At 40.7% G+C, this 26261-nt stretch overlaps 1 protein-coding gene across 2 annotated transcripts in view; it reads right to left on the bottom strand.

Moving 5' to 3' along the window:
* The window catches only part of CMSS1 (cms1 ribosomal small subunit homolog), a 254657-nt gene that overhangs the window by 93857 nt on the left and 134539 nt on the right, over positions 1-26261 (bottom strand). Inside the window, exon 1 of one of the 2 annotated variants that reach the window (XM_089512411.1) lies at positions 11288-11430. The exons of the other annotated variant lie outside the window; for it this stretch is intronic. Within the exon in view, the coding sequence (XP_089368537.1) occupies positions 11288-11318 (31 nt within the window). The 5' untranslated portion in view covers positions 11319-11430. Of the gene's footprint in view, positions 1-11287; positions 11431-26261 lie in introns of those variants that run through there. 2 annotated transcript variants of the gene reach the window in all.

Raw genomic sequence — 26261 nt, 5'->3', positions numbered from 1 at the left:
ATGGAGGACACGCAAAAAAATTGAGGCTTTTTTAGAAATGTTAGTATCAATCCATGTTTCTTAGGCATGATCAAAATGGAGGACATTTTGACATTATTCCTAGACAGATCATGGAAATGTACTTCCCTTTCTGGCCACCCCCCTCTCCCCATTCCAAACAGCACATTTGAGCATTGAACATGGCTTTATTTTAACATTGCCTCTTGCATATTTCAGAGGCTTATTCCACAACCAAACCCTTTGGTCAAGGGACTTTGGTTTTTCTTCATTTTGACTTGTTTTGTCTGTATTCCTCCCCACTAAAGGAGACATGAAATGGAGTTAATGGGTACAAGTTGTTAAACAAAAAAGTCTTGTGAGACTCTGTAGGCAAGAGGTGCACCATGTTAAGAACTGCATTAAGCATACTTAGGCTGCTGCCACACTGCTTTCACTCTCATCACTCCATCCTATGGAATCCTGGGATTTGTAGTTTGTTGTGGTGCCAAGGCTGGGCTTAGAAATCTCAGGCATAAGAGAGGCAAAAGGCTTGGGCTGCATCTACACTGGAGAAATAATCTGGTTTGAGACCACATTAACTGTCTTGGCTGAATGCTATGGAATTCTGGGAATGGTGGTTTGTTCCAGCACCACAGCAGAATGGCAGTTAACCCCTGGAAAGCTCTCTGACCAAGGTGACCAATGCCCTCACCCCAAAATGTAGGGCACCCAAGCAAAAAAAATGTAGGACATGGCCAAAAATAAAAGCTAAAAACACCCATGTAATTATAAATCCATGCTTCTTAGCCATGATCCAAATGGAGGACATTTTGAAATTTGACAGAAGAGGACATGTCCTGGAAAAGGAGGAGGATGCCTGGTCACCTTGTCTCTGGTCCAAAACACACTGCAGAAATAAAACAATGCTGGACTGAAATGCCCAGAGTTCCTCACCAAAGCTGCATCCACACTGAGGAAATAATCCAGTTTGAGAGTGACTTAACTGTCCTGGGTTAGTGCTGGGGAATGCTGGGAACTGTAGTACATTGTGGCCCCAGAGCTATCTCTGACAGGGAGTCCCATAACCCTCCAAACGTAGTTGAACTGCAGTGCCCAGAATGCCTCCCCAGGTGCATCCACACTGAGGATATGGTCCAGTTTGAGACTGCTCAGTGCTGGGGAATCCTGGGAATTGTAGTCTATTGTGGCCTCAGAGCCATGACTGACAGAGAAGTCTCAATGTCTCCCAAACACTCGCATTCCCAGGATTCCCTAGCACTGAGTTAAAGCAGTCTCAAAGTGGGTTATTATTCCTGCAGTGTGTGTGAGAGATATAAAAGCTAGGGACTGGATTCATTTGGAGGATCTCTGTGTCCAAAACACACTGCTTGGACTGCCAGGGCTCAGTGCTATGGAATCCTGGGAATTGTAGTTTATTGTGGCACCAGAGCTCTCTGACAGAGAAGGCCAAATGCCTCACAGACCCCACAATTCCAGAGCATTGAGCTTTGGCAGTTAAAGGGGTCTCAAAGTGCAGAGGGGGGGGGGGGAGAGAAAAGCCAGGGAGAGTGAATGAGCTCTGAGAGGAGGAGGAGGAGGAGGAGGAGGAGGAGGGAGGGAGCCAAGGGAAGTGGCCAGGACCACCAGAGGAGCCCCTGCTTTTCCTCATCATCGCAGCCTTCTCACTGCTGGCAAGAGGCTCTGCCCCCAGCCAGGCAACGCCTCCATTCAGTCTCCTTTTGTCAAAAGAGCTCTGCTGCCACAAGAAACTACAATTCCCAGAATCCCATAGCACTGAGCCATGGATGTTTAAAGGGGGGGGGGTCAAATTATTTCTGCAGCCTTTTGCAACCCCAAAGCCTTCTATTATTTACCAGCAACTTGCAAGGCAAAATCTCTTCCTTCCAAGCCATTGAAAACCAACCCAAGGGGAGGGCTGATTGCTTCTTTCCCATTGGTCAGCTTCGGGAGAAATTTGCATATTACAAGTAAAGGTGTTTAGGGCCTCAAAAACAATCCTGTGATAAAGAATTACAAGAATACTGAGTGGTAGACATTTAAAAGATGAGGCAATTAGACTCCCAGTGAAACAGGAACGATTGATGGCCTTTTTTTCTTTGCTCACTGTAACCTGAAAGTAATGCCTCTTGCAGGGTATATATACCAAGTGGGCTGGCAATAGCTATGAGTGGCAGATGTCTTTAAGACCTGCTCTCTAGGCTAAGTCAGGCAGGGAGGTGGGGAGGGTGGCACACAGCCATGGGGAGGGCTGGAGCTGCCTCCAGGGCCTTGCTGGGGGGGAGGTCCTGGGGGAGGGGCCAAACCGGGGTGGGACTGTGTGGCCCCACCCCAAACTGGGAAAGTCCCGCCCCCAGGCGGGATATGGCAAGCCTACCCACACTCAAAAGCAAAGTAAAACAAAACAAAAATCCCACAGTACAGTGGGCCTACCTTATCAGTGGGCTAGCTATCTGCAGTTCTAAGTGCCTGCATATTGTCACCACCATTTTATTCAATGGTGGCATGTGCATGCCGGAGGTGCTGGTGCAGTCATGTGCACATTGCCACCATTGAATAAAATGGGGTGTGACTTTCCATGTTATTTCCCCATCCAGGGACTCCTGGAACCAACCCCCTGTGGGTAGAAAGGGAGCACTGTACTAATTTTCATATATTACTATGTATGAGTTAGTGGCTCAATAGTTAAGTGCAGAGAATGGCAGTGTTAAGTCAACAACCCTACTACCTTACTGCACCAATTTCTTATGAGTGTGGAGACTTCTGAGCATACACAGAACTCATTTATGCACAAGCCTTTCTTCTGAGGAATGACATCTCCATGTTAATTCCTCTCAAATGAATTGCTCCATCCCCCAATAAACATGGGGCACTATATGGAGAAAAAATATATTCACACATGAAAAGGAATAAACTTGGATCTCTGATTTGGAATGGCTGACATTAGCGGGGGGGGGGGGGGGAGTGCTGAAAGCTCTCAACTTTCCTTAACATTTTGTAGTATTTGAAATTCGGATGGGAATTTTCCTTCTCTTGTGAGTAGCTATCTGAACCTTCTTGCTTACAGAAAATACTAACACGAATTCCATGCAGTACTGAACCAAGCAGTCAGTAACCATGGCTCAGTTATCAAAATAGGATGTGCTTCAGAGCCAATATGTGATGCTCAGTACTTTGCTACATCTCCCTTCAAGACATAAAAAATAATAATCCTGAGAGGCATCCAGGTTATATCTTTCTTCTGAAACTCCAACTGCGCACCAACGGACGTAATCATGGTGCAAACATTTGGCAACATGCAGCAAGAACTGTCTTTCGCTCCTCTTTCCTTGAACTATCAGTTTTCAGTCAACTCAGAGAAAAGAAAACTTGCTTGCCAGGAGGCCAAAGAAATATTTAACAAAGTCCATTGCAACAGCTTTTATCAGGTTTCATGTGGTACAACCGAAAGCTTTGATGGGAGGAAAGAAGGAAGAACTCAGAAAGTTCATGAAACTAAAAAGCCAAGTTGTACTAAACTGGGGCTTTCCAAGTTAAAAATAACTACCTTAAACTGTGAGACCAGAGCTGTAATTTTGTGCAGTGCAGCATGACATCATGGTTTACACCGGGCCAGCTCAATAAATCAAGCCTTGCCTAATTAGAGATCCTACTGCCAATCCATATTATTTTGACAAATAATTGAAATGGGACAGTTCATAACACAAGCCAGATATGTTTACTAAAACATGTTCTTTTCAAAACCTTTTAGCTTCACTGCTGCTTACAGAAAATTCACGTTCAGCAAATTACAGACCCCCAAGTCCTTATTCTGACTCTGACTTCACTGTCAAGGAATTCTTCAATTAACTTTATGTCCTTTTAAGCAATCTCTCACCAATGGGAAAACAATCTTTGGTTCCTTGATCCTTCCTGTGCCAATATGCTGCCATCCACACTTCCCTTGTAGAGACAACATCTCCAGGGGGAAAAAATACTCATTTGTGTTTGTTTTTTAAGTGAGCAGTCACAACATTTTGCCAAATTTTCTTTATAAAGGCAAGAGTAACAGAAAAGTTGCCATATACTGAACAGCCTGAAAACAGAAAAGGATTGATATACTACAAAATATGCTGGAATTTAGTAACCATCTTTGTTCCAAGCCTACCTACTTTTTGATGTTGTAAAAAACAAAAATTTCTTTTCACAATATTTTCATACAGTAACCACATTTGTGTTGTTTTCTTTCAGCTGTAGATTAGTTAGTCTACACATAATACAAAATCATGAAAGAAATGCAACCAGAGATGCCTGTTTCTTTACTGAACAGTAATTCAGAAAAGCAGTTGTTCTTTATCGTATATCTTTCCTTACATGGCTATAGGACACTGATGGCTAGTAAAACAGCTAGGTAGAGAAAACAGATGATAGATTATGCAGTTACGGATTACAACAGAAAACCAACTGGATGTTCAAATAACTTTACGTTATATAGATTTGAACACCCACGGAAAAAAGGGGCAAGCCAATATTTCTCATTAAATCAAAACATGCATGTAAAGACTTGCCAGATCTCCCACCCACAGCAGCACAGGGAGATGTTTGGGTAGCCAATTTGAGACAATCAGAAATGGGCTGACACCCAAACAAGGAGAAATGGTTTAGCTGGTTTAGTTACGGCAGTTTACTTTTGCTTGAGCCTATTGCAAAAGGCAAGATTCTGCCCTCTTCCCTTCTATCTTTCCCCTGTTGAGTTACCGTATTTTCCAGCATATAAGACGACTGGGCGTATAAGACGACTCCCAATTTTTCCAGTTAAAATATAGAGTTTGGGATATACTCGCCGTATAAGACTACCCCTCTTCCAACGCACAACAAGTAAAAATTTTAAAAACATCAGATTTGATTTCAATATGGTAATTTTAATTCAAATGCTTATGACATGCAGGTACTTAGCAAGAAAACTTGTTCTATACAAAGCCTGCTTGGATTGGACAGCTCTCGCTGCCTGCCTAGCCCTCCCTGTCTCCAAGACTGTCAGAGCAGTAGAGCAAACATGGCCCTTTTTTCCATACCCCGGGCGTCCCGGATGCCTGCAGCTTGCTCTGCCCTTCACTTACACCTTCCCGGGACAGCGTTAAGTCACTTCTTTCCACAAATCCTGGTGAGTGGATTTTCTTCTACCGTACTTGTACAGTGCCACCCTTGCTGCTTTCATACAGTTGTCACATATGGTGGGGATGCGGCCATGGCCGGTTTTGAGCTCCCTCCACCATATGCGGTGACCGCAGATTTTCCAGTCCAGCTTGGAAGTTTCAGCACCTGCCCTATTAGACGACACCTGGCGTATAAGCCGACCCCTGACTTTTGAGAAGATTTTCCTGGGTTAAAAAGTAGTTTATACACCAGAAAATTGAGTGACAACCACTTTTGAACTCAGTTTTTATCAATGGAAGTAAGCTAGGGAGAAAGAGGGGTCATAGGAGTCAGCAGAGAGAAAGTGAGAAAAAGTTCCTGAAAAAGTAAGAGTACAAAGGATTGACTGGGATTTCCCTGCATTGATTGGATGATATGATCTTCCTCTAATAGGAAGGAACAAATAAATGCTTTGTATAAAAAGGCAGAGCAGACTCTCCCATCATGTCATTTACTCCAGAGTAAGAATAACTTCTATAAGACGTTTCTGTGTTTTCAGAATTCATGCATCCAACCAATTAGAAACTGGGCGAGCAAATTCAGTGGAGATGAATTTCAACCACTGCAGTAGATGACACACTCAGGTTTCTGGAGGAAAACTGGTCCCAGAAGTACCTAGAAGTCTACTTCCACTTCTAATTTCTAGATTTTTCAGCCATTTTTCAGGGTTTGAGAGTGTAGAAGGGTATTAAAGTGAAACTTTAGGTGGTATGTTCAGATGAATTTTTGTTCATTTTTTTAAAATTGGAGGGCTTTGGAGGCCACGAAAAGGTCTTGCGGGGGGGGGGGGGGGGGGTCACATGAAGACTACATTTCTTCCACCCTTACTTTACAGCATCTGGATACCTGCCCAGGCTTGCACCGTCTTGACTCTGATGATATAGATAAACAGAGCTAGGTGTCAGATGCAGACTGAGAGCATCTGGGTATTATTTATTTTAGACTCTGATGAGTTGCCACAAAGTTCCATGGCCCACTAACTATTATGCTTTGGTGTCGCAGAATCCATGAACTTTTTTTTTTAATTTATGTGACTATTTCAAAGATGGTATTCTATGCAATATCCTGCTCTTCCTGTTTTTTCCACTGCACTTAGTCATATCAAATATTTCTAACTCATACAAGATTTGCAAGTTATCAGTCTTGAGAATGAGGAACCAGAATTTATTCATACATTAATTTTAAGCCCATCCTATATCAATCAATTAGAATAGATAACAATGTTAAAATTTAACACTGAATGGGAAGATAACAGTAAGACATTTAACATGCCAGCGTTTCACTACCGTAAAATCTGATACTCGAAGTCTAGTGGGAATAAAGCTGTGCAACACTAATGAACAATACCGATGCTTGAACTTTTAGCAAGTAAAGGGGGAGTGATTATACAAGTCTTTGGTATCTTGACTTGGTGCAGAGATGCTAAATGCAAGAGGCATTTTTTTCTGCAACATGCCTTCTAAGCCAAACAAAATCCACACTTTAGAATTCACAATTTGTATACTATTTGTATACTGGAGGCTGGGAAGGGTACAATTAGATAATTTATTGAGCCCCTTATAGGCCAGCAACCAAGAATGTTCTCTTCAGTTTTATCAAGATTTTCAAGAGAGAGGTTTCAGTTTTAGAACAATGAATATAGATATATTACTTGGTGTATACAATGACTTTAAATCAGCTAATGGACTTCTTCAGAAAAACGTAGAAATCATTTTGCATGTCAACATATCACTAGCAAGTACCTAGATATTTCTGTTGTCCAAGCAGGGCTTGATATAGTTACTGTATGTTATTATTGCTAACTTTATTGAAAGGGGGAGGAAGTTTCTTAGGTCACTGCAGTAATCGCTTCTTATTTTGAATAGTACAGGAATTTGGAAGTGCTGTGTTTAAAGAACAAAATACATTGTCTCACTTGTACAAACTTGTGCAGATTGCTATTGATATTCTGAATCATATTTTTGGCATTACATTACTATACTGTTACAAAATACAAACAACAGAGAACAAATGATGTAATCTAGCTATTATCTAGGTAAATAATATTTCATATGAGAAAGAAGCATGTTTGTATAAAAGGATAAGACAATCAGAAGTTGATACAGTGGGTCCTTGTTATCTGCTGGGGTTTGGTTCCAGGACCCCCCGTGGATAACAAAATCCGTGGATGTTCAAGCCCCATTAAATATAATGGCATAGCAAAATGTTGTCCCTTATATAAAATGGCAAATCAAGGTTTGCTGTTTGGAATTTATAATTTTTTGGATATTTTCAATTCATGGATGCTTGAATCCATGGATAAAAAATCTGGATAAGGGGGCCGACTATAATAACTTTTTTAAAAAGTACATATGCATACAAAATGTTTCTTGTTTTTCAGAAAAAAAGAGAGTTTGGTGCAAGTGACTATCAGTTTCTTTAGATATAATCTAGATCAGCAATTAACTGCTTTATAAAACAGCTACTGTGATATAGTAGTTTCAGTGTTGAATTAGGACTTTGGGAGACAAGGGTTCAAACTTCCACTCAGTCATGGAAACCTACTAGGCAACATGGAGCAAATACATGTATAACTTGTTTTACGTTGTTTTTATTCCTCATTCTAAAATATATTTTTTTCAAAATCCAAGTTTTTTGATTTTTTTTTTAATTTTCAGGTTCATCCCCCCCCCCCCTGAATTTTTCATTTTCCCTCTGAGCCAAGGTATCATTAAAAGAATATGTTTATTTTTATATACCAACTTCTTCACAATAATTACCCCTTCCTGAATGGTCAATGCCTCCCTTGCCATTAATACTGTGTTTTCTTGCTCTCCATCTACTGTTTCCATGTGGGGAAAAGAAAAAGGCAATATACCAAATTGTCTCTCTCACAGTCTATTGTTCAGTCAATATAATATAGGCAGAACATTCAATCTGATAAGCCTCCAAGGAGCTATACATTCCTGTCTTCTCCTTTGGAAGAAAGTTATAAATGAACATGACCTCACCACATCAATATCTGAAAGGCTGTTGATGCAAAAGATGGAACAGGCTTGTTCTGTGTTGCTCTGGAGGGCAGGGACTGAAACCAATGTGGAAAAATAGCAAGAAACAGATTTTGACTCAAGATTCAGAGAAACTTTCTAACAGTAAGAATTGTGAGACATTGGAACAATCTGCCTCTAGAAAAGGTCGGCTACCAATTGCTGGAAGTACATTGTACAGCATTGGTGAGAAATACTGGAAGGAAGGGAGCCACACACTGGAAGAAAACAATGGTGTGTGCTCCTGTAGCATATACCCTGTGCGCCACTGCCGCACCACTGCGGGCACAAGTCCCATTCATTTGAATGGGGCTTGAACATCCACGTTTTTTCCCTTACACCAGGGGGGGAGTATCTGGAACGGATCCCCCACATAAGGGAAGGGATGGCTGTACTTATATACTATAAGAGATCCCTGATGGCACAGTGTTTAAATGCCAGCAATGAAGCCAGTATTGCAGCCCCAAGGTTATGAGTTCGATCCCAGGGCTCCGGAGTTGACTCAGCCTTCTATAATTTTGTATGTCAGTAAAATGAGTACTCAGCTTGTTGGGAACAATTAGCTTATATGTTGTAAACTGCTTAGAGACTACTTAATTCAGTATGAAGCAGTATAGAAACGTAAATGCTATTGCTATTGCTATTACTATTGAAGAGCTATTGTAGCTCTTCATTCCTCAGCTCAGTTCTGATTACCCTCTTCCCCACCGCAACAAAACCAAGGCATAGTTACACACTTAAGGTTGTCAGACTGAACACTAGAGAGAGTTCCTGTACCTTTAAGGCTCTGCAGAAAATATGTATTTTATTTTATTTTATTTCTATACTGCCTTTTCCCAGAAAGGGACCCAAGGCGGCTGACAAATAAAAACTCTTTGAAAACTTATTACAATAAAAACAATTAAAACATCACATAAAAACAATATACAAGAGAACTTCAGCTTGTGTTGCTCGTCACACAACCAGCTGACAAGCAACACCTGCTGAAATTCCCTTCCACACAACTCTTAAAGGTACAGGAGCCAGTTTAGCAGCCCTCTACACTCTCTACAATGTGTGGTTTCGCTCTCAGTAGATTCCTTTTTTTCCCTTCATGATAAAACTGACAGAGGAGAAGGGAGGGAGAAAACATTGTGCTGGAAAGAAGGGTAGCTATTAAGAACTAGGTGTGGAAATAACTATGAGAGCTGTCTGGATGAGAGTGCTCCAACTGACTGAATATGCCCATACGCATACTTTTGCCACCCCCGATCAGGATACACCATTTCACAAGTACTTGGTATATGTGTAATTAATTTATTAGAAAAATTACTCCGACATATATTTCCCAATGAAAGATACAGTTGCTGTCCACAGTTCTGTTGGTGCATTATGCCAGCTTAACTACAGCAGTATTAAGTTGGCTCTCTGGATCTGCAGATGTCAGATCCACAAATTTGATCATTATGGGGATTGTCATGCCTCGTATTATTAAATGGTAGCAATATGAATGTGGATGTGCTGAAGCATGTGCATTCACATTGCCACCACTGAATACTATGGGGCATGATTTTTCACATTTTTTCACATCTGTGGAAGGTCCCGGAGCCAAACCCCTGCAGATCTGAAGGGTCAACTGGACATGGTAACATCAGGAAGAAAAAGACTGTAGGCACAGTGGCTGTGAAGGAAGGAAGACACTAAAGAAACAGGATACTCAGAGCCAAGAGATTTTATCTACCTTCTCTTGCCATCACTATGCAACACTGGGAAAAAAAATCAACTGCAGATATAGTGCACCAACAGGATTTGGGCCTTTATATGAAATCAAGTATGGAAAAACTTTTTGACACTGTGTGCGAGAGAGAAGAATCTCAGCAAGACAAAGATATGTTATCTAGCTCATAAATTATGAAACATTTATCAAGTCTGCTATATATGTTCAAGATTCTATCCAAGGAGAAAAAACAGAATACAAGTTCTAATGTGCTCCAGACACAAAAACTGCAAGTACTACAGGTTTGAGATAAAGGGAAGACAGCAGTATAAGCTTTTCAATAACATATGAAGAATTAAGGTTCTGAAATATCTCCTACATTATTACCTCATCCTTGGGCCTTCCTTTCATGAATTAAAACTATATGCAAGTAGAAAATAGTTCAGTCTTGTAGTAGTACTATGCATGATATTCCTGGCCAAAACAGTGTGGAGGGAGAAGAGTCACGTTATTTTTCTAAATATTCCTGGGAAGTATACAAGTTAAAGGTGTAATACAATATGGCAATTAAACAAACTAGATAAAAACAAGATAAAACTAACAGCAATATAAAAATAAAATCAAAAGTGAAACCAGCAGCAGGGATAGAACAGTGCAAAGGTCTTAAAAGTTCACCAAATATAACTCTGGATGATGCAAAAGCTTTGGCCATATTTGTTAGTCTTTAAGGTGCCAAAATACTTTGGTTGTTTTTGCTCCAATTTCCAATTTTGTTTCAACTGTGGGCATTTTTTAAATATGTAATCTGTAGCTATACTCTCTGAAATCCAGTTAATTTATGTTTATAATTAAGAAGAAACAACTGTCTAACACAAAACTCTATTGTTACTGAGGACAATGGAATTAGAGCCAGGGTTTCATTTTTACAAACCTATCTCAGGGCTTGTTACATATGATTAACTGAATTTTATATATAAACCTGTTTAGCTGGGTGTTTTTCTGTGTAAATTGCTATCACTAGATGGATCTGTTTTTGTGACCAGGAAATCTTGGCTGAGATACAGTGTATAAATCTAAAGAATAAATAAAACGGCTCAGAAAGAATGCTGGTTGACACAATAAAAGGTCACACCAGCCTCCTCTTTTGTTGTTTGCCAAAGGAGAAATTCAAGCTGTTGCATTTAAACCTACACATTTATGTTCACATCACATCATCATGTGTGTCATGGAACTCTTTTCACATCAACTGTGGTGAGTGAATGTGCATGGGGAGTTGAACTGTGATGACAGGTCCCACAGCCAACTTCTACAAACTCAATTGAATATCTGCATGGAACTTAAGACATGTACAAACTGTGATTAAGAACTGTGGAAAAATAGGATTCCCACTCACTCAAATATTTGCATAGATTCCATGAAGCCATTTAAATGTCTTGTGTGTGTCTCCCTCTCCAGTGGTATATCATCTGAAAATAAAATGGCTGTAGACAACATCTCTAGTCAATGTGAAGTGGTGTGCAGGGATTTACATCTTCTCATTAGGAAGGTTTATACATTACCAAAATGAGATGGTCCTCCTGATCACAAATCTCCTTACCTAAGAGAAAGGAGCAATAAAGATCATTAGCTTTGTACAGTATTCTAAAAAACAAAACAAAACCTTGAAGGCAATTTTTATTGATAGCTTGGCAACTGTGAAACTGCCCAGGAAAACAAAGGAAATGACACGAGAATAGGACATTGACATTTGTTTTAAACAGCAATTGAAATTAAAAGGAAAACAAATGAAATTTAATATTAGCTAATAATACAGTGAAACCTGCCTTAGGGACTAGTAAAATAAAGCTAACTTAGCTGTTTAGAGGTGGTCCTTACCAGAAAAGTAATGGGATTTAACTTCTGGACATAAGTACTTCTAATTCTCCATTATGAATATGGCTCAGGTAAATGTATATAAAAGATGATGATGAAAGTTTAATACTTCTCATGCATTTTGCTATCTGGCTATTTTGCATAGGGATGCTGATTTTATGATAAGCAAGTCAATGGACACATTTAAAAGTCACATCGAGACAGAAAGCCTGAGAAATTGTAGTTTATTGTGAACAAGGTATGGTGTTGGTTCATAATATTTAAGTCACTTCCACTGTAAGCAGAAAAGGCTAAAAAAAACCCATTGCTTTTTTATTTGTGGCTTATTGTGACATCTAAAACCTGTAACCTAACTTGTCCCTGAATCAAAAAAACAGAACTCCCAATGTTGCTTTTGGCATTATCTTTCTGGCTTTTGAGGGAAGAGATAAGGTAGAGTACAAGATATCATAATTTGGATGTCATATTAAACAAAGGTCCGTACTTTGTTTATCTGTTCTTGTTTGTAGTGGGAGCAATTGGTAGCATGTACTAACATACTACTTAAGAACAATAAAAGAAGGGTCTGTACTGGTCATAGTTAAGTCTTGATCCAACACAATAAGATTTTATCCAACTGTGGTTTCATCTTTCCAGAACCACTGTGGCAAGGTGGAAAACCCACTTTTAATCTCCTGATTAACTGTTTACGACTCAGCATCCATTCCTGAAAAGGCTGCTTTAGGTGGTTTCTGTCACAGAAAAGTGGAAATAGATGTGTGTGTATGAGAGAGAGAGAGAGAGAATGAATGAATGAATGAATGAATGAAGGTTTATTTATATACCGCCGTTCCAATGATCACGGCGGTTAACAATAATAACAAAACAATAACAATGCATTATGTAACATAGGAACCCCCCCAAGATAAAACCATACAACATCATAAAAGCCATCATTCATTCCTAACTTAAGACCAATAAAAACATCAATAAACCCCCTAGCTAAAACACGATCAAACATCATTACAGGAGCAGATAATTCAGGACATGGTAGGGAAAGCTTGCCGAAACAAATGGGTCTTCAAATTCTTCTTAAAGGACTCAAGGGAGAGGGCTGAGCGGAGCTCGATAGGGAGAGAGTTCCAGGACTGCGGGGCAGCGACTGAAAAAGCCTTCTGCGCTGTTATTACCAATCTCGTCACAGGAACTCGCAGAAGTTGTCTCCCTCCTGACCTAAGAGTGCGGGGCGGATTATATGGGGAGAGGCGGTCCTCCAAGTACTCTGGGCCCAAGCCATTTGGTGCTGATGAAAGTTGGATACCCTGATTTGAATGAGCAGGAGCACTTTCCATTAATGCAAAGTCAGTATTGGATAAAACTCAATTAAATAATGTAACTGATGAGCTTCCTAGTAACTTTTAAAGCTGTTACTAAAATGCTTTCAAATTACTCGTATCTAGGCAAATCTTTCCCTAAATATACTTCACAGGGTTGTTATTAGATAAGAGAAATTCAAAAATATTTTGAAAAGTGCTTTAAAAGTTACTAGGAAATTTACTTGGTATTGCTCAGAATAATGTTGAGATGCAATCAAGCATGTGACTATGTAAAGAGTCTAGGCATAACCAACACCTCACTGTGTTTCAGATGCTGGTAGATGTTTAGGGTTTGTACAGACTACAATACAGACTAATAGATGGTGCCACACTGTATGATTGGGAATCTATGTATGGAGAGGTCTTTGAAGCCCGTTCATCAATCATAAATACATACAGAGGATTGTACATGTGGGCAGGAAAACCAGTGTGATGTAGTGGTTTGAGCATTGGACTGCAACTCTGGAGGTTAGGGTTTGATTCCCTGCTCAAGCATAAAAACCCACTGGGTGACCTTGAGAAAGTCACACTCTCTCAGCCTCAGAGGATGGGAATGACAAACCCCTCTGAAAAAACCTGCCATAAAACCCTATGATAAGTTCACCTTAGGGTAGCCATAAGTAAAAAATGACTTGGAGGCACACAACAGCAGCAGCAGCAACAACAACAACATGTGCCAGAGTTTAACTTGGGGCTACCCCCTCCCACTTAAACCATTCACATTGCTGAAAAGACAACTCACTTAAAACAAAAACAGCAGCCTATCTCATTGGCAGAAAAACTCTTGCTCCCCATGTAGTCTTTTCTATCATGTACAACATCCTTTTCTGCAGTTCCCAGGAAAGACAGTGATGATTTTAAAAGAAAGTCGATGAAACCAACATTAATCTAAAAACAAAGAACTCTCAGCAGAGACAAGTTTCCAGTACTGTTTTAATGACTGGTGCCTTTCTAGTTCCTAACACAGTTCACTTATCAGTACTAAATATGTGTAATGTTTCATAAATATAGGGCTTGAAACAAAACTACTCGTAATCAGATCTGGCATGAAAAGGAGGAAAAATGCATAGGGTGAGGTAAGTGTGATCATACTACCCTGTAGAAGAACAGCGGATGGCAGGCCTTCAGCACATTACTTAGACACTAAACAGTGGATTGCTAGAGATAATTCTCAGGTAAACTTTCCATGAGCCACTACGTCATCCTTCCATAACCTCCTAGCATTAATCATGTCAGTAGTAACCTGATGCAACCAGGGAAGAATGTCTGATTTACAGGGAGGCAGGGCAATGCTAAGAGAACAAACACACTGGCATGTCAAGAAAGGAAACTGCCAACTCAAAGTTAATTTCAGTCTGCAACTCACCCTAGAAGAAAACAAACATTTGCCATATTTTCCCTTGGGCATTTTTTTTTGCACAGAGATTACTGTCTGAAGACCATCTCCCAACTTGTGACTTTCCCATTCTCCTCTTGGATGTCACTAAAACTATCATGTGGGAAGATGTACACAAGTATTAATTCATATATTACATTTAGGTATACTAAGATGCTTCGGCATTTTGTGCTTGAATCACATGGAACCCAATCTATGTGAACACACGCCAGGGCCCCAATCTGTCTTGAAGCCAGCTGAAAAAGATCCGCACCTTTTTCGGCCAGGGAAAAGGTGGCTTTTCCCACCCTGCCATGGCCCCATGGCAGCTTAGTCAAAGAATCTGAGAGTTGGAAGAGAGCACAAGGACAATCCAGTCCAACCCCTGCCATGCAGGAACTCACAATCAAAGCATCCCCAACAAATGGCCATCCAGCCTCTCTTTAAAGACTTCCAAAGAAGGAGATTCCACCACTATCTGAGGGAGTGTGTTCCACTATCGAACAGCTCTTACTGTCCAGAAGTTCCTCCTAATGTTGAGCTGGAATCTCTTTTCCTGTAGCTTGCATCCATTGGTCCATGTTCTAATCTCTGGAGAAGCAGAAAACAAGCTTGCTCTATCTTCAGTGTGACACCCCTTCAAATACTTAAACAGGGCTCCAGGGCTTCAAGCCACTCCAGCAGTGTACGGCATATAAACACCATGCCGCTGGAGTGCCTTGAAGCCACCCATCTCTGGGCAGCTGCCCAACTTCAGGACAGCATGGGAGCGCGTGGTGTATAAATGCTGTGCTCCCAAGCTGACCGGAAGGCAGCATTGAAGGGCCATCTGTTCTGGCCCTTGGTCTAGTTCCTCAGATGCATAGAGTGAAGTGTTGCCCAGGATTGAAGTGAACACAGAGGTAGAATTTTATTGAAGTGTCATGCTTCTGCCTAAAGTGTAAGCCCTGAATCTCATTCCACCTCCTTGCTGTCACTTCTGTAAAGCAACATTTACCAACCTAAAATGTAGCATTTAAGAGCCACCCAAAGAAAATTCCTCTAATGTTCAGCAAATATATGAAACAGATTCACATCCACCTGATACCTCTGACCACCAGACATTCTGCATTATCATGAAGGGGAAATATGCAGATTAATCTGTGTGGGCAGGCAGAATTTAGGAAAGTTATTTAAACATCTGCATCTGACCATATGTCACAAGATCTCAGAGCAGTGTTACCAAATCAACATAAAACAATTTAAATACTTAAATCAGTAAAATTATTTAAGCATTCTTAAATAAAGTTCACAATTTCCAAGAGGTTAGAACCATTTAAAACTCTACACATGTACACATCTGGATAAAATAATATACCCCAAAATGTATTAATAAAAAAAACATTCTTATAACTTGGTACTGAAGCCTCCAATGGACCTCAATCCACAGACGTCAATTCTTGGGTAGTTGTACATAGGGAGAGGTGCTCCTTCAAATATTGAAGTTCAAAGCCATCTAGTGCTTTAAATGTCATTACCACCACCTTGAATTCAGACTGGAAGCATACTGACATCCATGCAATTCCCTCAAAACTGCCAACATACAGTTCGTAGATGGTTCCCCTCCAGCTGCAGCCACAAAGTCATCTTCAAGGGCAATCTCATGTAGGGTACATAGAAATCAGGAATGTGGTCTAAATTTCACAGATTCCCTCTCTAAATACAAAGATGCCAAGGTTTGTGCTCAGCAGGTATACTGGAATTGTAGCTATAGTTAACTGTCATGATCCAACTTCTTCTGTACACTTTCAGTGAATAGGGAGGAGGTTCTTTGATGTCACCATGCTTGGAGTTTAACTACATCTACACGCAGCAGGAAAAATAGGAGCAAGAAATTTGTGAGTATAATGATGTCACATAGTGTATTTTGGAAGACTAAACATTATTGAGGAGAGGGAAGAGACAATGAGTAGATACAGAGCTGTTGCGTTTGGTGGCAGCCTGCTTTAACAGAACTTTAAGTTTAGTCCCAACCATATCCAGCTTTGCTGAATTGTTCAGTGAACAGATGTGATATGGTCAAGTTGTCAAGAGTGAACTGGGCAGACTTCAATATATCTAACCTAAATCCTAGGTCAATAGGTAGTTTCCCCAGTTTCTTAGCCTCCATTTGAACTTGTCTTTTGTACAAGACTGTCGATAATACATGTACAACAGCTGGATTTATTTATTTATTTGACCCATATGTAAATTGTCCCTCTGCTTGTTGGTTGCTTGAAGTGCTATACCAGTGATGGCAAACCTTTTACAGACTGAGTGCCCAAACTACAACCCAAACCGCACTTATTTATCACAAAGTGCCATGTCCCTCTGGCTTTCTAATAATGAACTCTGACAAACTCTGTGCTGGGGCAAAAGGATGCGTGCCCACAGAGAAGGCTCTGAGTGCCACCTCTGGCACACGTGCCATAGGTTCGCCAAACAATTCCAAATTAAACAATGAAATAAAATTAACATTCCATATCCATTAAGAACACACACAAAAGCAAGAACACACAATATAATGAAATTGGAGTGACACATCTGTCTATATATGTATATCTTTATATAAATAAAGTAAATGAAAAGCACTGTTTTCAAGCAGTACTTGAATCCCAGAAGGACATCATAAAATTGAAATAGATTTAACAAAATTATTGAAAACAGGTATTTGTATGAATAAGTCTCAGATGTTTTGGCTTCCAGTTTCCTCAGTGATGTCAGTGGGAATGGGAGTGATAAGCAGCATCCAGTGGCAGCTACAGAATTCCCAGGATGAAAGCACAGAATTCAAAACATGGTCCTGAAGGCAACCACATTATTGTCCTCTAAATTAAAGCCATACAGTGTCAATATGTATTTGCATATATACGTTTAAAGGTTTGACAAAAGAAAATAGTACCATTTCTACTACACATTTTTCTGCTTTTACTTTTCTAATCCACAATGGATTACCACATTCTGGGCAGCTGCAACAATTAGTATTAGAAGATTTAAGTGTAGGAAAAATAAGATAGCACTTGCAGAGTGCTTAGATCAAACAGACTTTTCTCACTAAACCTATTTCGAGAGCCAAGAAGGGTTGATCTGAATGAAAGACAATGGAAGATAGGCTATTTCCCTATAGAAACAAGATATTTCACTGTAATGTGTCTGAGATGACCAAGGTCCGAAACACAGTGCAGAAATAATCCAGTTAGAGACTGTTTTAACTGCCCTGGCTCAGTCTAGGGAATTCTGGGAACTGCAGTTTTGTGAGACATTTAGACTTCTCTGTCAGAAAGCTCTCGTGCCACAATAAACTACAATTCCCAGGATTCCCTAGCACTGAGCCAAGGCAGTAGAGATCACAAACTGGATTATTTCTGCAGTGTATTTTGGACCCAACTGACCATGAAACCTGCCAGTAACACCATTATGATGAATGACAATTAGCTGCTTAAGGGATCTTATACCTGTGAAGTACTGGTAACTCATTTAATCCTGTATCTCAGCTTCTCTCAGACTTACATCTGATCCAGTTTGGGATCTAGAAAATATTATCTTAATAGGGACACATGGTGTCATCAGCTGAGTCACAAACACATTATGCTTTTTTCCTTTTATCACAGCTTTTGTTCAAGTAGAAATACTCATACATTACTCACTTGCACAAGACAGTTTATGCATGGATAAAGGAGGCTCAAACCCAGGTCATTTGCATGAAAGATCAAAAGTTCACATAGACCACCAGAAGGCCCAGACACTGACACAGACATCAGAGGAGGGGCGCTTAAAGTCTATTTCCAAGTTCTAGTTCCAGATGATTTAAAGGGAGGACTCATGCTACAACCCCACCTCCTCCATCCCCACCCTGTCTGTCTTCACCGAAAAAGTATGCAAGAGAGATGTAACCATGGTCAAATGAACACTGTTGCAAAAGTCAGCCAGAATCCTGTATGAGATTTATCCAGTCATAAACAGTGAAGTTACGGTGCTACGCAGTGAATCCTGGCCCGACCTCCCAATCCCCACCTACTGGGAAGCAGCCACTGTGAGCAACTGGGGGGGGGGTTAGGAGCGGTGGTCTGTTCTCCTATTGAGAAGCAACTGGATGGTGTTTTTACCCTCTCCCATGAAAAATCTCTAGTGTGACAGGCAGACAGTTCTCTCTTGTGTCAGAGATCACTTGCACAGGGATGGTTGGGAACAGATTCTCAACTGACAGGGGAACAGATTCCCATCAATTGCAGTGGTTGCTTCCTGGTAACTGAGGGCTGAGGGACTTTCACGGTTCCTATGTACATCCTAAGGGATGTAGAGGGTCAGCAGTTACGACGATGACTCTGACGATTGCAAGGTCAGCATTTCGGAAGTTCAAGACCCAAGCACTGCATGATGGAGTGAGCTCCTGACACTAGTCCCAGCTTCTGCAACCTAGCAGTTCAAAAGTATGTAAAAGTGCAAGTAGATAAATAGGTACCACTTTGGTGGGAAAGTTAACAGCATTCCATGCAGTTGTGCTGGCCATATGATCACGGAGTCATATTTGACAATGCTGGCTCCCTCAGCTTAGTAACGGACATGAGCATCACTCCCTAGTTGGACACGATTAGACAATCACATCAAAGGGGAAACCTTTACCTTTACCTATGTAGCTCCTAAAATAGGGGGTACATAGGGGCTGTGAATATGTAACAAGTCACAAGACTGTAACTTCAGGTCAAGCGGTCATAACGGATTCCAGCCATCCACTTATTAAAAACCTTGCCTTATCAGGGTCTCTACTCATGTGGATTTTGTAACCATGTAGAGCTGTGCATAGCTATATTGCAGACCTACCCTTTCAATGAGAGGAAGATGGAGGTAGAATGACAAGCATCTAAAGTAGCCAGGTAAGGACAGTCCCAGCCCTGACATTTCAGGGCAAAACCTGAGGGCTAGGGATAATAATAAAATAAAAATAATAAAAGCTTTATTTTTATCCTGCCTTTCCACAGATCAAGGCGGCGTACAACAGTGGGGTTGCGTCCCCAAATCCTATGATCAGAGTAGTGCACCTTTAGCACCCATTGCTGAGAACAACAAAAAGAGCCTTGTAATATCATAGGAGTCAGGTAATGGTGAAAAAGGGCAGCTCTGCTGATCTCATTAAGCATAAAGCATTACACACAACAACAGCTACACAGACCATGACACTCTAATCAAATCAAGGGATGTAGTGGTTTGAGTGTTGGGCTATGACTCTAGAGACCAGGGTTTGAATCCCTGCTTGTCCATAGAAACCCACTGGGTAACTTTGGAGAATTCACACACTCCACCTCAGAGGGAGGTGATGGCAGACTCCCTCTGAACAAATCTTGCCAAGAAAACCCAGTGATAGATATGTTTGCCCTAGGGCCATCATAAGGGAAAAAAGGCATGCAACAACAACATCAAGCCATGCAACAACTGGAAGGCATGCAACAACAACATCAAATACAAGTCTAACTAATAGACACATTTTTCTTGCCCTGAGGACCAGAAAAGAGGGGCCAGGCCCTGAGACTCAGGCCCAGGCCCAAAGCTTTGGAAACCTTAAGTAAATATCACAGAAAGCTCCCATGGCCTTGTTGCAGTGAAATCTTTCAATGGCTACTAATAAGTGTAGTTACATGGAAATCCTATGATCAGAGTAGTGCACCTTTAGCACCCATTGCTGAGAACAACAAAAAGAGAAGGTCCTTTTCCACACATTCTCAGTGGTTGGCCATATGGAGAACAGGGTGCTTGCCTGAGTAGACCTTAGATCTGATCCAGTAGGGAAGTATCACTGAAAACGATAAATAAATAAAAAAGTTTTTTTAAAAAATTTCCTGATGGTGCTAGTAGACAGACATTATGAGAAACACTGTCTTCCCCCAAGCTGTAACATCAACCATAAGTAAGAGGCATGTTATTTTGTTGGCATGGGAAGCTGTTCCCACGAAGGAAATCCCCACATCTGAAGGCACCGCCAAAGACAGCTTACACTTTTTTCCAGCTTTATGAAGATATTCATAAAGCTGTTTTATGGAAAGTTTGTTAAGGAAAAAGCCACATGGGTTATACAGTAGTGAAATAAAACATGTATGTGAGAGTCAGAGTGACTCAGCAGAAGCCAATGGAGAACCACACAGGTGTACATGGTAATGCAATTAACAAGTACTGAGTGCCAAGGACAAGAGATGCATAGTGAATAATTGGGCACACCTGACAATTGTAAAGTGGTCAAGGCTGAGATGATGAAATCATCTAATCTGGATAGAAACAAGAGAACCAATGGGAATGATGTACACGCCTACTGGGTGGAAACAGACAACAGTAGGTGGTGCCTTGATTTGACTATAATAATGACTATAGATCCCAGTGCATTTTGTGGGTAGTAGTTGTGGATAGTAGGAGAGAGGAGTATTGTTGTGTTGGATAGTTTGGAGCTGTGTATATAGTAGAATAAAGTAGATCTTTTATATAAGACTACTGAGTTGTCTGGTATCTTGGGTGAAGCTACAAGAACCAGCAGGACCCTGGTGAAGAAGGGTGAAGACTTCTGTGGAAGCAAGAGTGAGAAGGCTTGGAGAGTTTGTCAGGGTCTTCAGCCTATTCTCTGCAACTCTTGCAAAGCTTTAACAACTGGCCAAAACTGGTCAGCGTGGTGCACAACCAGGTGGTGAGTTCCAGGCCAGAGGTGAAGAGCCACAACTCCCATCATCCCTGACAAGGGTTATGGGCCCAGTCACTGCTGCACCCAGCATCCACAGAAGCTGAAAGTTCCAGAGAGTGGAAGACAGATCAGAGCAAGCTTTTTACGCTGCACTGATAAGCTCCGTGAGTACTCCTCCTGTATTTTGATTAAAGCCCGAAAGGGGTCAGCTGGGCAAACTCAGAAGGACTGTGTCAATTGAGTCACTGCACAAATTAAAATGGAGATTTTGAAGTTTAGCAAATTGAATAGAAGCAACTACTCCACCTGGAAGATTTATGCCCAGTCTCTGCTTGTAAAAGAAAGTTTATGGGACACTGTTGAAGCCGGGCTGCCTGCCGCTGCAAACGCAGCTACGAAAGAGAAAGATAGTAAAGCTAAAGCCTGTCTTTTCCTAATGCTGGAAGAAGACTTGATTAACGACGTTAGAGATAAGGAAACCGCCAAAGATGTGTGGGACACTCTGCAGAGATTACACACTCCTTCCACTGCCTTTGCAAAAATGCTATGGTCAAAAAGAATTTATAGACAAAAGATGGAGAAGGGACAGTGTGTAGTGGAGCATTTGAAAACGATGCAAGACTTGTTTGTGCAAGCTGAGCTAAGAGGTGTGAATATTAGCAGAGAACAACAGTGTTATATCTTGATTGAGTCCCTAGACCCTACTTGGGGCAACATCACAAATGCTCTGCAAAACTTACCAACTGAAGAATTAACGAGAGACTTAGTTGTGGCCAGAATTCTGGAAGAAAACCAGAGGAGACTGTCTGAGAGAGATGACGCAGCAACTTCCAGGACTGTGCCAAGGGAGCAAGCCAAGCCTGATGTGCGTGGGCTGGACCAAGCAGCTTCTTCAAGGGAGCAACGGAGGTGTTTTTACTGTAAGAAGATTGGACACCTGCAGAGGCACTGTAATCTTTTGGCTGCTGATAGAAGCAAGCAACAGAGCAGGTGGCAACCTCGACATGACCAGAGGCAGAAGAAGTCCAAACCGCCATTTTTGAAGGACAATAGAAATAATAATAAGGTGTTTGCCACCATGATAAAAGAAAAACAAAAGCCAAACTCTAAATGGCTTGTAGATTCAGGAGCTTCGTCCTCTATGTGTAATAACATTAACTTAATTAGTGAGAGAAAGCCAGCAAATGTTAATGCCGTAGTTTTGGCAGATGGGAATGAGCTTAATACTGTAAATCAAATGGGAACAGTTTACATTCCAGGGCTGAAAGAAAACTTTAATGATGTTTTGCATGTTAAGGAATTAGAAAACAATTTGTTATCAGTAAGCAAATTAACAGACAGAGACTATATAGTAACTTTTGAAAAGAACCTGTGTAAAATAACTTTGAATGGGGAACTGCGTGGCATAGGCTTAAAGAAAGATAAGCTTTATTTTCTGGAAGAGAATGTTGATAGTTATAAGATAGAGAATGCTAATACTATAGATAATGTTCCATTGCACAAAGACTGCATACATGAACTGCACAGAAAATTTGGCCATGCAAGTTTTAAGAGTTTAAAGAATTTAATAAGCATGTGTCCAGATCTGAAAGTGGCAGAATGTAAAAATCATTTAGATTGTACAGTTTGTAACCAAGTGAAGGTCAGAGCATATCCAGTTGCTAAGAAGTCTAAAAGGATTGCTCAGAGACCATTTCAATATGTACATGCGGATGTGGCCCAAGCCAATTGTTTGTCACTAGGGGGAAGCAAATATTTTCTGGTAATTGTTGATAGATTTTCAAGATTTGCATATGTAAGAATATTGAAAAATAAGTCTGACGCTGGGCAAAGTTTAAAAGCATGGGTCAGGATGATAGAAAGAAGGTTTGATAGTCAAGTTGGGACTATTGTCACAGATAGAGGTGGCGAATTTTTAAATAACCAACTGTACAATTGGTTTCAGAAAGTGGGGATAAGGCATGAAACCACCAATCCTGCTTGTCCAAGTGAGGATGGTTTAGCTGAGAGAAAAATCCAGGACATCAAAAGGATTTCTGCATGTTTGATGGCAGATGCAGGAGTAAATGAAAGCTTCTGGGGAGAAGCTACGCTGACTGCCATACATATAAGTAATAGGATGTACCACTCTGAGATTGAAGACATTCCCTACAGGGTTTTGTATGGGAGAGTGCCAAACTTCAAGTATTTAAGAGTTTTTGGTCAATATGCAAATGTGTACATACCTGCCTGTTTCAGAAGGAAAGGAGAAGCCAAAAGCAAAAGGCTAATGTTCCTAGGTTATTCAGGGAACAGCTACAAGTTTCTAATGAGAGGAAAAGAGATTCAGTACTCCAGGTCTGCAAATTTTGAGAGACATGCTGGCTGGGACAAGCTGCATGCCAATAAGGAAGTGTTTTTGAGATTAGGTAGCTCAAGTGAGCAGCAAGCACAGACTGAACCAACTTCAGGAAACGGAGGGGTATCAGTCAAGCCAGAAGCCTCTACTAGCAGTAGTGGTAGTACCTCAGATGATGAGTCACAAACAAGACCAGTGACCACTAGGATGACAGAGGACAAGAGATTTAGCAAAAAGACAACATCTACTAGTGCAGACAGTGATGAGGAAAGAGGCAGATCGACAGAGTTCGTACCCAGGCGTAGTCACAGAATTAGAAGGTCACCAGATAGATTTGTTGTGACACAGGCAAGAGCTTGTACAGTTATAGAAGAGCCTGAAAGTTTTGAAGAATTGGAAACCTTTTCTAGGGAAGAACAGGAAAAATGGTGTGAAGCAATGGATAGTGAGTTTAGTTGCTTGGTGAACAAAAATGTTTTTGAAGTTGTAGATAGGCCCAAAGATAAGAAAGTGATTGGTTGTAAATGGGTGTACAAGAGAAAGGAAATGCCTGATGGAAGCATTAAGTATAAGGCTAGATTAGTAGCTAAGGGTTTTGCACAACAGCAATATGAGAATTATGATAAGACTTACTCTCCAACAGCAAAGCCAGAAAGTTTGAGAATGGTGTTAGCTGTAGCAGCAAGAAGGAATTTAGTTGTAGAACATTTTGATTTTGAAACGGCTTACTTAAATGCAAATTTGGATGAAGAAATTTTTATGGAACAGCCACAAGGTTTTGAAGAGAATGGAAGTCAGAAAGTTTATAGATTGAAGAAGGCATTGTATGGTTTGAAACAAAGTGCCAGAGCATGGAATTTGTGCATCAATGATGAGCTAGTGAAGCTAGGTTACAAAAGAAGCGTGGCAGATGCTTGTGTATATACAAAAGGAGACATAGTGCTTGTGATTTATGCTGATGACTTGTGCGTGGCAGCAAAGTCAAAACAGGAAATAGAGACAGTAAAGAAAGAGTTATCTGAAAAGTTTGTTTTGAAGGACTTAGGTTTGTTAAAGTCTTATTTAGGCATCAATGTTGAGTGGACAGAAGATGGACATTGTTTGTTAAGCCAGAGAAAGAAGATTGAGAACTTGATAGAAAAGTGTGGACTTCAGAATGCCAAGATAGTAAAAGCTCCAATGACAACTGGTTTCGTTTCTGAGCCAACAACGAGAGATTTTGAGGACAAGACATTTTTCAGGAGCGTAATAGGATCTTTACAATTCATTTCTTGCCACACTAGACCAGACATTGCGTTTTCTGTGAACGTGTTATCTAGAAGAGTTTCTAATCCTAAAATTGAGGATTGGACAGCTGTGAAACATTTGTTGAGATATTTGAAGGGGACCCTAGACAGAAAGTTGATCATAAGAAGCAGCAACGCAGATCTAGACTGTTTTGTAGATAGTTCATTTGCTTCAGAGTTGGGAGACAAGAAGTCAGTTACAGGAATGATAATCAAATATAGTGAAAGTCCCATAGTATGGAGAAGTAGAAAACAAACTAATGTAGCGTTGAGTACATCTGAAGCAGAGTTTGCAGCATTAAATGAAATAGTGAACGAGGTACAGTGGATTGAACAACTGTTAAATGACCTAAACGAAAATTTTAGAGTTCCAGTTGAAATTCAAGAAGATTCGCAATCATGCATAGCAATGGCTGAAACAGAAAGTTTGAAAAACAGAACCAAATATGTGGGTGTAAGATACCAAAATGTAAGAGACATGGTACAAAAAGGAGAAATAGAGTTAAGGTACATAGAGACACAATATAACATTGCAGATTTGTTCACGAAAGCACTAACAGTAGAAAAACATGAAAGGCTGACACAAATGGTTGGAATGACATTTTAAGTCACATACAATATTTTATTTCGGAGGGGATTGTTAAGGAAAAAGCCACATGGGTTATACAGTAGTGAAATAAAACATGTATGTGAGAGTCAGAGTGACTCAGCAGAAGCCAATGGAGAACCACACAGGTGTACATGGTAATGCAATTAACAAGTACTGAGTGCCAAGGACAAGAGATGCATAGTGAATAATTGGGCACACCTGACAATTGTAAAGTGGTCAAGGCTGAGATGATGAAATCATCTAATCTGGATAGAAACAAGAGAACCAATGGGAATGATGTACACGCCTACTGGGTGGAAACAGACAACAGTAGGTGGTGCCTTGATTTGACTATAATAATGACTATAGATCCCAGTGCATTTTGTGGGTAGTAGTTGTGGATAGTAGGAGTGGATAGTAGGAGAGAGGAGTATTGTTGTGTTGGATAGTTTGGAGCTGTGTATATAGTAGAATAAAGTAGATCTTTTATATAAGACTACTGAGTTGTCTGGTATCTTGGGTGAAGCTACAAGAACCAGCAGGACCCTGGTGAAGAAGGGTGAAGACTTCTGTGGAAGCAAGAGTGAGAAGGCTTGGAGAGTTTGTCAGGGTCTTCAGTCTATTCTCTGCAACTCTTGCAAAGCTTTAACAACTGGCCAAAACTGGTCAGCGTGGTGCACAACCAGGTGGTGAGTTCCAGGCCAGAGGTGAAGAGCCACAACTCCCATCATCCCTGACAACCAGAGTACCTAATACTGTGGTTTTGTACCAGAACACCTAATACTCTCCATTTAGGTTTGAAGGTCAACATGATGTACTGTTGTATGTTGCACTTGGGGTGGAAAATGGGTGTAAGAAAAGTGGTTTCCTATT

This window comes from Sceloporus occidentalis, unplaced genomic scaffold (genome assembly GCF_023333645.1).
Source record: "Sceloporus occidentalis isolate IW3139 unplaced genomic scaffold, rSceOcc1.0.p SCAF_2, whole genome shotgun sequence".
In the NCBI taxonomy this organism is placed as follows: Eukaryota; Metazoa; Chordata; class Lepidosauria; order Squamata; family Phrynosomatidae; genus Sceloporus; species Sceloporus occidentalis.
Note: the sequence above shows the minus strand (reverse complement) of the source record. Positions and strands in the feature narration are given on the sequence as shown.